Below are 13,402 nucleotides of genomic sequence, written 5' to 3' on the forward strand. Positions count from 1 at the left end.
GGGGAACAGTGAAAGTTTGATAAATTGTGCATAATGACATGCATATTTAATTGTGCAACAAATGTATTTAGGGTCTCAAACTCATATACCGTATTTCAATGCAAATTGATGGGCACTTCCAAAATATTTTGGAGCACCCTCTGGCACTGGCCTTGTGCCTTGTTCAGGTGCAGAATGACAGATTTTTACATTGTCAGTTTAGGGATTTGATCCAGCAACCTTTTGGTTACTGGCCCAACATTCTAACCACTAGGCTACCTGCACATAGGGTGACAATTTTCCATTTTCTGTCCAACTAGCTTACATAACTTTGGATATAATTTCCCACAGTTTCATCATGATAATATGTGTAGCCTGCAGCAAAACGATTACAACCTAAATAGCACATTATTGATTCGGTTAACTTTCATTGAGGTGACATCAAAGGTTTTCTGTGATTGTATTGACTAGGTCTTGAGCTCAGTAAGGGGAATTTCCAATGCTGTAGGCTAACTTAAAATACATCGATATTATGCTGATATTTTGTATATTTTGTGATATATGGAGTCTTTTGGGGTGTCTTATGCCTAAAATTAGCCAAGGAGGTTGTATGGTTCATTTGGTTCCTATTCTGAAAATTTGATAAATTGTGCATAATGACATGTATCTTTAATTGTGCAGCAAATGTATTTAGGGTGTCAGACTCATATACTGTATTTCAATGCAAATTCAGGGGCTCTTCTGAAATATTTTGGAGCACCCTCTGGCACTGGCCATCTACCTCCTCAGACACACAGGCCTCTTCAGAAATGATCTCGGAGCCTCAGGATGAGGAGCCATCTACCTCCTCAGCCACACAGGCCTCTTTAGAAATGATCTCGGAGCCTCAGGATGAGGAGCCATCCACCTCCTCAGCCACACAGGCCTCTTCAGAAATTATCTCGGAGCCTCAGGATGAGGAGCCATCCACCTCCTCAGTCACACAGGCCTCTTTAGAAATGATCTCGGAGCCTCAGAATGAGGAGCCATCCACCTCCTCAGTCACACAGGCCTCTTCAGAAATGATCTCGGAGCCTCAGGATGAGGAGCCATCCACCTCCTCAGTCACACAGGCCTCTTCAGAAATGATCTCGGAGCCTCAGGATGAGGAGCCATCCACCTCCTCAGCCACACAGGCCTCTTCAGAAATGATCTCGGAGCCTCAGGATGAGGAGCCATCCACCTCCTCAGTCACACAGGCCTCTTCAGAAATGATCTCGGAGCCTCAGGATGAGGAGCCATCCACCTCCTCAGTCACACAGGCCTCTTTAGAAATGATCTCGGAGCCTCAGAATGAGGAGCCATCCACCTCCTCAGTCACACAGGCCTCTTCAGAAATGATCTCGGAGCCTCAGGATGAGGAGCCATCCACCTCCTCAGTCACACAGGCCTCTTCAGAAATAATCTCGGAGCCTCAGGATGAGGAGCCATCCACCTCCTCAGCCACACAGGCCTCTTCAGAAATGATCTCGGAGCCTCAGGATGAGGAGCCATCCACCTCCTCAGTCACACAGGCCTCTTCAGAAATGATCTCGGAGCCTCAGGATGAGGAGCCATCCACCTCCTCAGCCACACAGGCCTCTTCAGAAATGATCTCGGAGCCTCAGGATGAGGAGCCATCCACCTCCTCAGTCACACAGGCCTCTTCAGAAATGATCTCGGAGCCTCAGGATGAGGAGCCATCCACCTCCTCAGTCACACAGGCCTCTTCAGAAAGGATCTCGGAGCCTCAGGATGAGGAGCCATCCACCTCCTCAGTCACACAGGCCTCTTCAGAAATGATCTCGGAGCCTCAGGATGAGGAGCCATCCACCTCCTCAGCCACACAGGTGTCTTCACACATGTTGTCTGAGCCTGAGGATGAGGACGAACACCTGTTTGCTTCCACTTCTCCCCAGTAGGATTCTTCAGGTGTGTTTGTGGGTACACGCACATGCATTTGTGTGCATCCCTGCATAACATAAACAATAAATAATATCCCTTTTGCAAAGTTTTAAGTTTCCATATTGTAGGTAACAATGCTGATTTTATTATTACTGGGTATGTATGTGGGATGTTCCACCACTATAAATGATGTGAATGATGTGTGTAAACTAATTCCAATGTGCTCTCCATTAGAAATGCCTGTAGCAGCATCCCCACCAAATCCTGCTGCTGAGGATGAACCACTGTCTACAGACCCTGCTGCTGAGGATGAACCACTTTCTACAGACCCTGCTGCTGAGGATGAATCACTGTCTACAGACCCTGCTGCTGAGGATGAACCACTATCTACAGACCCTGCTGCTGAGGATGAACCACTGTCTACAGACCCTGCTGCTGAGGATGAACCACTGTCTACAGACCCTGCTCCTGAGGATGAATCACTGTCTACAGACCCTGCTGCTGAGGATGAACCAGTCTACAGACCCTGCTGCTGAGGATGAACCAGTCTACAGACCCTGCTGCTGATGATGAACCACTGTCTACAGACCCTGCTGCTGAGGAGGAACCACTGTCTAATGACCCTGCTGACTGGCCTTCAGTTCTGACTGACAGAATTCAGACACAACTAGTTTGCAGAGGACCAAGTGAGGTACCACCTAACTTTGTTTTCCCAAGGAATGAGAGTGATGGAAGAAGTTGTCACCACCAGTATTTCAGGAAGACCTTGGTGAGTGGTGAAAAAATCCCTAGAAGTTGGTTGATGTATTCTGAAAGAAACAACAGCCTCTTCTGCTTCTGCTACAAACTATTTTCTAAGAAGAAAATGAATTTAGCAATCTCAGAACTGACAGACTGGAAACATGCAAGTTCTTTGCTGACTTCACACGACAGCAGTCCAGGACACCAAAACTGCATGAAAACATGGAATGAACTGGCAATGAGGATCAAAAAAGGGGATTGATAAACATAAGATGGCACTTATGGAGGATAAGATGGAGAGAGGTAGTGACATGTCTGACTGCAATTGTGCAGTCTGGCAATTAGAAATCTGGCACTAAGGGGACACACAGAAACACTATACTCTCCATCAAATGGACATTTCCTCAAAGAGGAACTGATGGCACAATTTGATCCAGTCATGAAATAACACTTTAACCAAATACAGAATGAACTCATTGATTTGTTGAGCAGCAAGGTCATTTCAATAATGGTGAGTGACATCACGCTGGAAAAATGATTCTCTATCGTTCTAGATTGCACCTCAGATATCAGCCACACTGAACAGTTGTCAGTTGTGATTAGAATTGTGTCACTCAAGGAGGAGCCCCACCTAAAGGAACATTTTATGGGGTTGTTGGAGGCAGAGGAGTCCACGGGCCAACATTTGGCATCCCTGATTCTCAAAAGATTAGAGGAGCTAAACATTCATTTTGAGGACTGTAGAGGACCGTCTTATGATAATGGGGCCAACATGAGAGGCAAAAACAAAAGTGTCAAAGCCAGACTCCTGGAAATGAATCCAAGAGCTCTATTTGTGCCATGTGGGGCTCACACATTGAACCTGGTCGTGGCTGATGCTGCTAAAAGTTCTGTTGATGCCACAGGTTACTTTGGCATCTTACACAAACTGTACACCTTGTCCTCAGCCTCCACACAGCGCTTGCACAGGAACAGAAGAACTTGCCTGACTTGCCATTGAAGACCATGACCCTGTTTGAGCTGCTGATATTTATACACGAAAGGGAGCTCTCAGAAATGTATACAAATTTGTGAACTGCTCTCAGAATTGGTCTTACTCTTCCAGTGACAGTAGCTGAAGCAGAGAGGAGCTTTTCAAAGCTGAAGCTCATCAAATCCTACCTGAGGTCCACCATGCCACAGGGGCGGCAGTGTAGCCTAGTGGTTAGAGCGTTGGAAGTTCAAACCCCCGAGCTGACAAGGTACAAATCTGTCGTTCTGCCCCTGAACAGGCAGTTAACCCACTGTTCCTAGGCTGTCATTGAAAATAAGAATTTGTTCTTAACTGACTTGCCTAGTTAAATAAAGATTTTTAAAAAACTCCTTAGTGGTCTTGCTGTCATCAGTATTAACCATGCAATTGCTGGGCAGATTTCCTATGATGATGTAATTGATGACTTTGCATCAAGGAAGGCAAGAAAGGTCAGGGTTTAGATGGCAGTTGTGCAATTTAGTTTGTGTGTTTCTTGTTTGAAGTGCAATCGTGTAATAATTAGGTTCTCTTCTTTATAAAAGTGTGCTATTCTATGTGTATATTTGTGTGATGTAGGATTTGTGCGTTATTTGTGTGTTTATTGTTAGCAATAGGGTAATAGTGTAATAATTTGATTGTCTTTTTTATTTGTATTTGTATACTATAATTTGTTTCTATTTGTCTTTGTTACTTTTTTATATTTATGAGTCTTATTTTTGTATATAGTTTTATATTTATATAGTTTTAAATGTTATGATTATTTATTTGTGTTGTTCCAAATGTCTGAATAAATGTTTTGAAGGGGTGGTTCGCCCAGGGAGCCGTACAAGCTAGAACCACCACTGCAAAAGGATCACCTCAGTGAGAGACACACTCAGAGAGACTAAAGGTTGCTCAGACCTGCGCTCTGACAGACAGAGAGGAAGAGGAGGATCCTGGACCTTGAAAACACCATCAAGACTGTGAGACTGATCAACTTTTCACCATATCAAAGCAAAAGGATTCTGTTACAGTTGACTATATTACTTTTTGTAGATATAACACCTTACAAAGATGTTACCACCACTGTACTGTGCTATCAATCATGTCAGCCATTATTGCCACCTCAGCTGATCTTGCATGCATACTGTACCAAGAGTAGTGTGAGTTATGGTGTGTTTTGGTCCCCAGTCGGAGAGGGAGCGGTTGGACCTGCATCCTCAGGTGTCAGTGCTGAAGGAGGGCAGAGGATGGCTGTAGATGAAGCACTGAAGGTTCGGTCCACCGCCCTGGTCCAGACTGTAGAGGAGAGCTGAGTCCAGTGCACTACGGTACTGTCTGTCTGTCTTTGTCTGGTAATTGTGTCATGATGTCATTATGTGCTGTTCATATTTATTTGTTGTGTTGAAATGGTTAATTATCTGTCTGTTCAGGCTGTTGCAAGAGCAGATGAAACAGTCCTTGTTTGACATTCAACACAGGCTCTCTGTGAAGACAAACAAGGTCCATGCTGCCCACCAGCAGATAGAGAAACTGAAGGAGGAAATAGGTGAGTTTTGGTGGATGAAAGGGTTAATTAGACATTGTTATCAAACTCTGCTCTTGGTTTATTCAGTGATAAAATGTAATTATCGGCATGGCGCTACCCAGAGGGACGAGGTGACTGTGCTTCAGAATACGATCTCTGCTCTGGACAGGGAGAAGGATGCCCGGCAGGATGACGTGGATCAGAAAACTAAGAGCCTGGCCCTGCTGCAGGATGAGCTGTCCAGGATGGTAGGGCACTAGGTACCACTGACAGACCTGTATATGTGAGCCTGAGTACAGTTATAAGATCAGTCAAACGGGGACACTGTTCTGTCTTTCATTCTGCAGGAAAATACTCTGTTACAGACATGGAGAACTCTCTATAGTAAGTGTAACCTTTTTCAGTATGAGGGAGAATATTCCGTTTGTGCATTTGTGTGAGAGGCATGTCGCCCGAATGTGTGTGCGTGGAGAGTGAATCAGTTATATTGTGTTGTACCTGAGCAGCTTTGAGAGGGAGACAGCCAGTCTACGCAGACAACTTGACTCTGCCCAGGAGGAGCTGTCTGGAGTGGGGAGAGACAGGGAGATTGCCCTGAGAGAGAACAGGAGACTACAGGATGACCTAGCCACTATGACCAGAGAGAACCAGGTACAGACCAAAGTTTGATATCCAAGAGCTTTTATGAAGACAAATACTGTAGGAAAAGAGTCGAGTGGGGAGAGTTTGAGTTCTGTTTAATATGTTAAATCTTGTCTGTCCTTGCTCACCTCTAACCAACATCCTACTAAACTGAATTCACTTGCATTGTTGCAATTAGTGATGAGGACCCCTGTTCTGTCCCCACCATACAGCACAAGTGCCCTGCAGGCATACGAGGCCCAGGTGTCATCCCTGGCCAGGCCAGGGGCATGTCCCAGCTGGAGAAGGCACTGCAGGAGGCCCAGGGGAGAGCAAACCCTCTGACTGCATCCCAATCCACCACCCTTTTCACTTCCCGTAATGATTTAGCAACGGTGGAAACTTACACCACACACACATACACATCATTTCCAGTTACAAGATTCAATCTTGCAGTTAATGTCTGCAGTATTCAGTGGTGGTGTTGAGGAGGGGGTAAGTAAACAGGGAGAAGTCTAGAATGTACTTGGGTAGGAGTTCCCTGAGTAGCTTCAGTGGCAGACTGCACAGGTTATAGTGCAGCATCTCCGTGGTGACAGGCTTGTACCACATCTGTCTCTCAGGGAAGTGGATGTGTGGAGGTGCACCAATACGCTGTAGCATATAGCCAGCATCATTCTCCAGATGCTCATAGGAGCCAATGAAGTCATACGACACAGCACATGGCTGGCACAGGTTGTAGATGGGCATCCAGTGCTCGTTCTTGCGCTCCACATCTTCGTCCAGCAGATAGCGCACAAACTCTGAAAACGTCACATCATCCCCAGCCACTGCTGTATCCTTGGAATGACACTTTTTGTAGCGCCTGATGATCTCAGCACCGGATGATCTCAGCACCGTACTTCTCCTGGTAGGCCTTGATCCCCCCAAACTTGTAGGCGGAGAGCAGGTGCTCCATGGGCTCCCGCACAAACATGAACTTGAAGTAGTGTTTTAGCCTGTAGCGGATCTCCTCGCGCTTCAGGGAGGACAGGAATAGCAGATCACTCTGACGTCCACGTTCTCCAGAGTCCCACTCAGGACCTTCAGAACCCTCTTCCAGTTGGAGCAGGCCACCTTGGGGACGTAGCAGCAGAGGAAGCAGTGCTCGTCATTCACCAGGACGTGCTGCAGCAGGGTTTTCCTCTGCAGGGGGTCAGGGACCTCACACTGTGAGGCATGTTCTTCTGACCACATATGGTCCGGATGGTGCGGTTACGGATCTCCTGGAGAATCTGATTGGGGACATGAAAATGTTTTGACATATAACTATTATTATGTAAGAGTTACACAAAATAATAATGCATGTATAATACAATATCACTCACGTCAATATAATACCTACACAACATGTTATGATATGCATTCCATCAAAGAGTGGACAACTAACAAAATGTAAACAATGTAGCAAATGCATCATGACATTTTCATGATATAGCCCAGGGATGGGCAACTTTGATGGGGTGGGAGCCGCAACAAATCTAAACTCATGAGGGGCAACAGTGGCTCATGGGTCTGCGTACCCACACATCCAGTCAGCCAGTGTCACGTCTGCTCCTGCTCCTCCCCTCCGGCGTATGACGTGACCAGAGTACTAACCACCAGTCCTGAGATTCATCATTACGCACACCTGGCAGTCATCATTACGTGCACCTGTGAATCATTATGATTCACACCTGGACATCATTACCTTCATCATTTCCTCCCCTTTATATGTCACTCTCCCATGTTCACTCACTAGTTGGTATTGTTCTTGTGTCTTGGCGTACTGCGTTATGTAAGTGTCATGTTCTTGGTTTTATTAAAATGTTGCACCTGCTTCCGACTCACCACCCCATCATCACACCCGGCAATAGCCCAATTCTACACATCTTGCCATGGGGCACAGAGAAAATGTTGCAGGTTTAAAGAAAGTTTGCTGCAATTCTAAACATTTTGCCATGGAGCGGAGAGAATTGTTTGCAGTTTTGAATATGATATCTGATTGAGACTGATTAACAAAATCAATGGAGTAAGGTAATTTGACCATGATTACAAGTTTAGATAGCTGGTAAGACCAATCTAAAAATGTGTTTGCTGACTTTTTATTTAACCAGGCAACTCATCTAATTGAGTGACTGATATAACAGAAACTGCGGATGCACAACCAAATTTCGAAATTGCACCTGTATTCTACTATAGATACATGGCGAGGTTTGGCTTAACGTGACCATGCCCCCGTAGGGTACTCCTATTTCTCCATTGTAATTAGCCTAACTTCTGCTGGCATCCTAAGCAAACTGACACTTTTGACGTTTCAATAAATGTTTCCAGCAGCCTCACGTGTTAACATACGTGGCTGTCACAACAACAAATGATTTGCATGACACTTGTTCTGCCACTAATTTGTTACCCGACCTGCTGACTAACAGAAACTATCGTATCATACTTACGTCACTGTTTGTTTACCCCCAGCTTTTTTTTCCCAGTTAGCTAACTTCTCTCGATAGCCAGTCAATCTAGATCTAATTCGCTAGTCTTTGATAAATTGCCTAACTACTTGCAGTCTTTGCAAATTGAACGGTCAAGGGCTATTTAGAAAAATGTATTATTGTTGGCTTGCCTATGTCCTTTCAACTTGCCGGAGACCAGCTGGGGAGAAAATCCTACCAAATCCACCTACTTGGTGGAATCTCCAGATTTCCATTTCCAAATCTCCACATGCAGAAGAATAGTATAGCTGATATTTGGATGGATATAGCTCACTAGTCCTTACTACAATCTAACTAGCAAGCTTTATGCAATACACATTGCTAGTTCGATACAAACAAGTACGGGCGACTTACCGGTAATGAAGTGCATCGCGGAGTAATAGCCTGAAATCATGAGGTGCATCGCGGAGTAATAGCCTGAAATCATGAGGTTCGTCTAACATGGTACTTGGGCAGTTGATCAAACTTAATTTGGTGGTCTTTTTCGCCTACTATTTTTCAAACAAAACGGCACGCCACAGCTTTTTGTTATTTTAAAAGCAAGGTTAGCTAGTTAAGAAAGTCAGTTGGAATCGTCTCTTTGTCAGTGGTGCGACGCAAACAGGGTGGCGTGAGTGGTGAAACAGAAGAGTTGTCTGTTCTTTTGAGTTTTGATGTTGATTTTTTGCCCAGCAAAGTGATGTCATGATATATAATTTATCCTATACAAGCTTTTGTGCCGAATACAATACGCTGTTAGATGTCAAGTTTATGGGCATGTGGCAACAGCGTGTAGGAGGGATGTTCCTAGGTGTGAGAAGTGTTCAGAATGGAATGAGACAAAGGAATGTGTTGCATTAGGGAACGTAGTGGTATGTGTTAATTGTAGGGGGCTCGGGATCAGAAATGTCCCGTGCAAGAGAGGCAGGTTGAGGTTTCCAGGGTTAGAGTAGTGCAGAAGTTGTCATACGTTGAGGCAGTGAAGAAAGATGGGTCAAGGGGGAGGGATCCTGAGAGGAGTGGTGTGAGTAGTAGATATGTACCAGTACAGAGGGATAGGTCAACAAGTGAGTAGGATTTCAGTAGGATTTCTAGCAATGGTTATCAACTGTACAGCAGGGATGGAATGCAAGTCGCAGAAAATTGAAGTTGTGGTGACAGCTGCAGAGGTTTTTGAGTGTGCGAGTTACAGGGTGTGTTAAATGGTGGTGTCCCATCCTTTCAGGTTGTTGAACTGAGGTAGGACTAAATATATTTAAATAGTGGTGTAGGGTGGTATTTTTTTTTGTGAGTGTAGTGTTAGATGCTAGGTTTATTTTTTCAAGCAATGTATAAGAGAGTTGTACTCCAGTCTAGTAGGTGGCGGTAATGCAACATTTATTGTATGCCAACCGCCAGTAAACCTCTTCGAAGAAGAAGTCTCTTCGGCTGATAATCGTGATGTACAATTCTATGTGACAGTCTGTTCATGCTAACATTTTTATGTTTAGAATCCAAGTGTTTTTAGGTATGATGTAGTTTGTTGATTAAGGCGACATGGAAGTATGTTAAAAATTACCAACCAAGAATATCCTAAATGTTTATAGAATGATGAAAAATACAGCTGATTATGAGAAATTAGTAAATTAGACAATTTAAAATAGGAGTAACGGGAGTACCTCAAGTGGGCTACTGCTGGAAATCGTAATGGTTTTAAAAGTCTTCCGTTTACCTGAGATTCTGCATCCACGGATGGATCAGGATGACGAGCTTGTCTGAGGTAGTATGACCTTGCTGCTTCCCTGATGTGGAGGTGTCTCCATACTATTCAGCATTCCTTTCTCTATCATGAACAGAAGCCCCCCAGACGCGACGATGACAGCGAACGTCAGCACCGACAGCGGATCTGCGCAAAGAGCCAGAGTTTACTGTTCGTCTGAAGTTTATCACGTACCTGCTCCTGGCCCCTCCAGAGCTTTTCATTCCGAAATTCTGCTTTCACTGGAGGTATCATCGGTCGCTGAATGATATCTGTTGGGTAGCCTATGTTATTGTTTTGTTTCTATGAGGAGAAAAAACTACCACGTACCATAACTTCTGACTGCAGTAGGCCACTACAACCAAAAATACGAAAGCGTCAGAGGGGATTGTAGGAATTGTAGTTGTGGACTAAATATCGTCCCAATGGGGGTGACTCAATGGTATTTCTTTGATTCCTCGCTTCCTCTCTCACATTAACATTTTCGTAATTTAGCATGCGCTCTGATCCAGTGTGACTTACTGGCTCAATTAGGGGTAAGTTCCTTGCTCGAGGGCACATTGACTGTTTATTTTCTCTCACCTAATAGGGTATTCGAATCAGTGACAGTATTTCCCCTATATTCATCTGAATTCTCTGTTTCACGGAAACATGGCTCACTCGGGATATGTTATCAGAGTCGGTACAGCCACCTGGTTTAGTCACGCATCGCGCCGACAGAAACAAACATCTCTCTGGTAAGAAAAAGGGCCTTATGCCTTATGCCTCATGATTAACGAGTTGTGGTGTGATCATAACAACATACAGGAACTCAAGTCCTTTTGTTCACCGGACCTAGAATTCCTTACAATCAAATGTCGACTGCATTATCTACCAAGAGAATTCTCTTCGATTATAATCACAGCCATGTATATCCCCCCCAAGCAGACATCTCGACGGCCCTGAAAGAACTTCATTGGACTCTTATGTAAACTGGAAACCACATATCCTGAGGGTGAGTTTATTGTAGCTGGGGATTTTAACAAGGCAAATCTGAAAACAAGGCTCCCTACATTTTATCAGCATATCGAATGTGTGACCCGGGCAGGCAAAATTCTGGATCATTGTTACTCTAACTTCCGCGATGCATACAAAGCCCTCCCTCGCCCTACTTTCGGCAAATCTGACCATGACTATTTTATTGCTCCCAGCCTATAGACAGAAACTAAAACAAGAAACGCCCGTGCTCCGGTCCGACCAATCTGATTCCACGCATCAAGATTGCTTTGATCACGTGGACTGGGATATGTTCCGGATAGCATTGGACAACAACATTGATGTATACCCTGATTCGGTGAGCGAGTTTGTTAGAAAGTTTATCGGTGATGTTGTACCCACAGCGACTATTAAAACCTTCCCCAACCAGAAACCGTGGATTAATGGCAGCATTCGCGCAAAACTGAAAGCATGAAACACTGCTTTTAATCAGGGCAAGGCGACCGGAAACATGACGAATACAAACGGTGTAGCTATTCCCCCCGCAAGGAAATCAAACAAGTTAAGCGTCAGCATAGAGACAAAGTAGAGTCACAATTCAACGGCTCAGACATGAGAGGTATGTGGCAGGGTCTACAGTCAATCACTGACAACAAAAAGAAAACCAGCCCCGTCGCGGACACTGATGTCTTGCTCCCAGACAAACTAAACAACTCCTTTGCTCACTTTGAGGACAATATAGTGCCACTGACACGGCCCGCCACCAAAACCTTCGGGCCGCCCCCAGTGGTGAGGGTACGAAACAACATCTCCCCGCTGATCCTCAAAACTGGGGCCCCACAAGGATGTGTTCTCAGCCCTCTCCTGTATTCCCTGTTCACCCATGACTGCGTGACCATGCACGCCTCCAAGTCAATCATCAAGTTTGCAGACGACGCTACAGTAGTAGGCTTGATTACCAACAACAACGAGACGGCCTACAGGGAGGAGGTAAGGGCTCTCGGAGTGTGGTGTCAGGAAAATAACCTCACACTCAACGGCAACAAAACAAAGGAGATGATCGTGGACTTCAGGAAACAGTAGAGGGAGCACCCCCCTATCCACATCGACGGGACAGTAGTGGAGAAGGTGGGAAGTTTTAAGTTCCTCTGCGTACACATAACAGACAAACTGAAATGATCCACCCACACAGACAGCGTGGTGAAGAAGGCAGCAGCGCCTCTTCAACCTCATGAGGCTGAAGAATTTTGGCTTGTCACCAAAAACACTCACAAACTTTTACAGATGCACAATCGAGAGCTTCCTGTCGGGCTGTATCACCGCCTGGTACGGCAACTGCTCCGCCCACAACCGTAAGGCTCTCCAGAGCGTAGTGAGGTCTGCACAACGCATCACCGGAGGCAAACTACCTGCCCTCCAGGGCACATACACCACCCGATGTCACAGGAAGGCCAAAAAGATCATCAAGGACAACAACCACCCGAGCCACTGCCTGTTCACCCCGCTATCATTCAGAAGGCGAGGTCAGTACAGGTGCATCAAAGCTGGGACCGAGAGACTGAAAAACGGCTTATATCTCAAGGCCATTAGATGTTAGTCGTCACTAACATTGAGTGGCTGCTGCCAACATACGGACTCAAATCTCTAGCCACATCAATATTTTAAAATTGGATGCAATAAATGTATCACTAGTCACTTTAAACAATGCCACTTTATAATATTTACATACCCATATCATATGTATATACTGTACTCTATACCATCTACTGCATATTGCCGATGCCGTTTGGCCATCGCTCATCCATATATTTATATGTACATATTCTTATTCATTCCTTTACACTTGTGTGTATAAGGTAGTTGTTGTGAAATGGTTAGATTATTTTTTAAATCTTTATTTAACTAGGCAAGTCAGTTAAGAACAAATTCTTATTTTCAATGACGGCCTACCGGGAACAGTGGGTTAACTGCCTGTTCAGGGGCAGAATGACAGATTTGTACCTTGTCAGCTCGGGGATTTAAACTTGCAACCTTTCGGTTACTAGTCCAACGCTCTAACCACTAGGCTACCCTGCCGACCCAATTAGATGTTAGATATTACAGCACGGTCAGAACTAGAAGCACAAGCATTTCGCTACACTCGCATTAACATCTGCTAACCATGTGTATGTGACCAATAAAATGTGATTTTAGAGAAGGGCCCTAAAAATTGTCAAAGACTACAGCCACCCAAGTCATAGACTGTTCTCTCTGCTACCCCCAAGCCATAAGACTGCTGAATAGGTAGTCTGGGTAGCTATTGGTTAACTATTTAACTATCTGCATTGACCCCTTTTTTGCACTAACTCTTTTGACTCATCACATACGCTGCTGTTACTGCTTATTATCTATCCTGTTGCCTAGTCACGTTATCCCTA

General features: G+C 44.9%; 1 protein-coding gene and 1 pseudogene across 1 annotated transcript; one reads left to right on the plus strand and one right to left on the minus strand.

Moving 5' to 3' along the window:
* Window positions 1-788: 788 nt before the first annotated feature.
* LOC115108753 (uncharacterized) lies at window positions 789-1,919 on the plus strand. The gene has a single exon (XM_029633369.2). It carries the CDS (start codon window positions 789-791, stop codon window positions 1,917-1,919), a length of 1,131 nt encoding a protein of 376 aa, XP_029489229.2.
* A 3,889-nt stretch (window positions 1,920-5,808) lies between these two features.
* The window catches only part of LOC115108754 (carbohydrate sulfotransferase 14-like), a 30,861-nt pseudogene continuing 23,267 nt past the window's right edge, over window positions 5,809-13,402 (minus strand).

The sequence above is a fragment of the Oncorhynchus nerka genome, linkage group LG24, assembly GCF_034236695.1.
Source record: "Oncorhynchus nerka isolate Pitt River linkage group LG24, Oner_Uvic_2.0, whole genome shotgun sequence".
Taxonomy (NCBI): Eukaryota; Metazoa; Chordata; class Actinopteri; order Salmoniformes; family Salmonidae; genus Oncorhynchus; species Oncorhynchus nerka.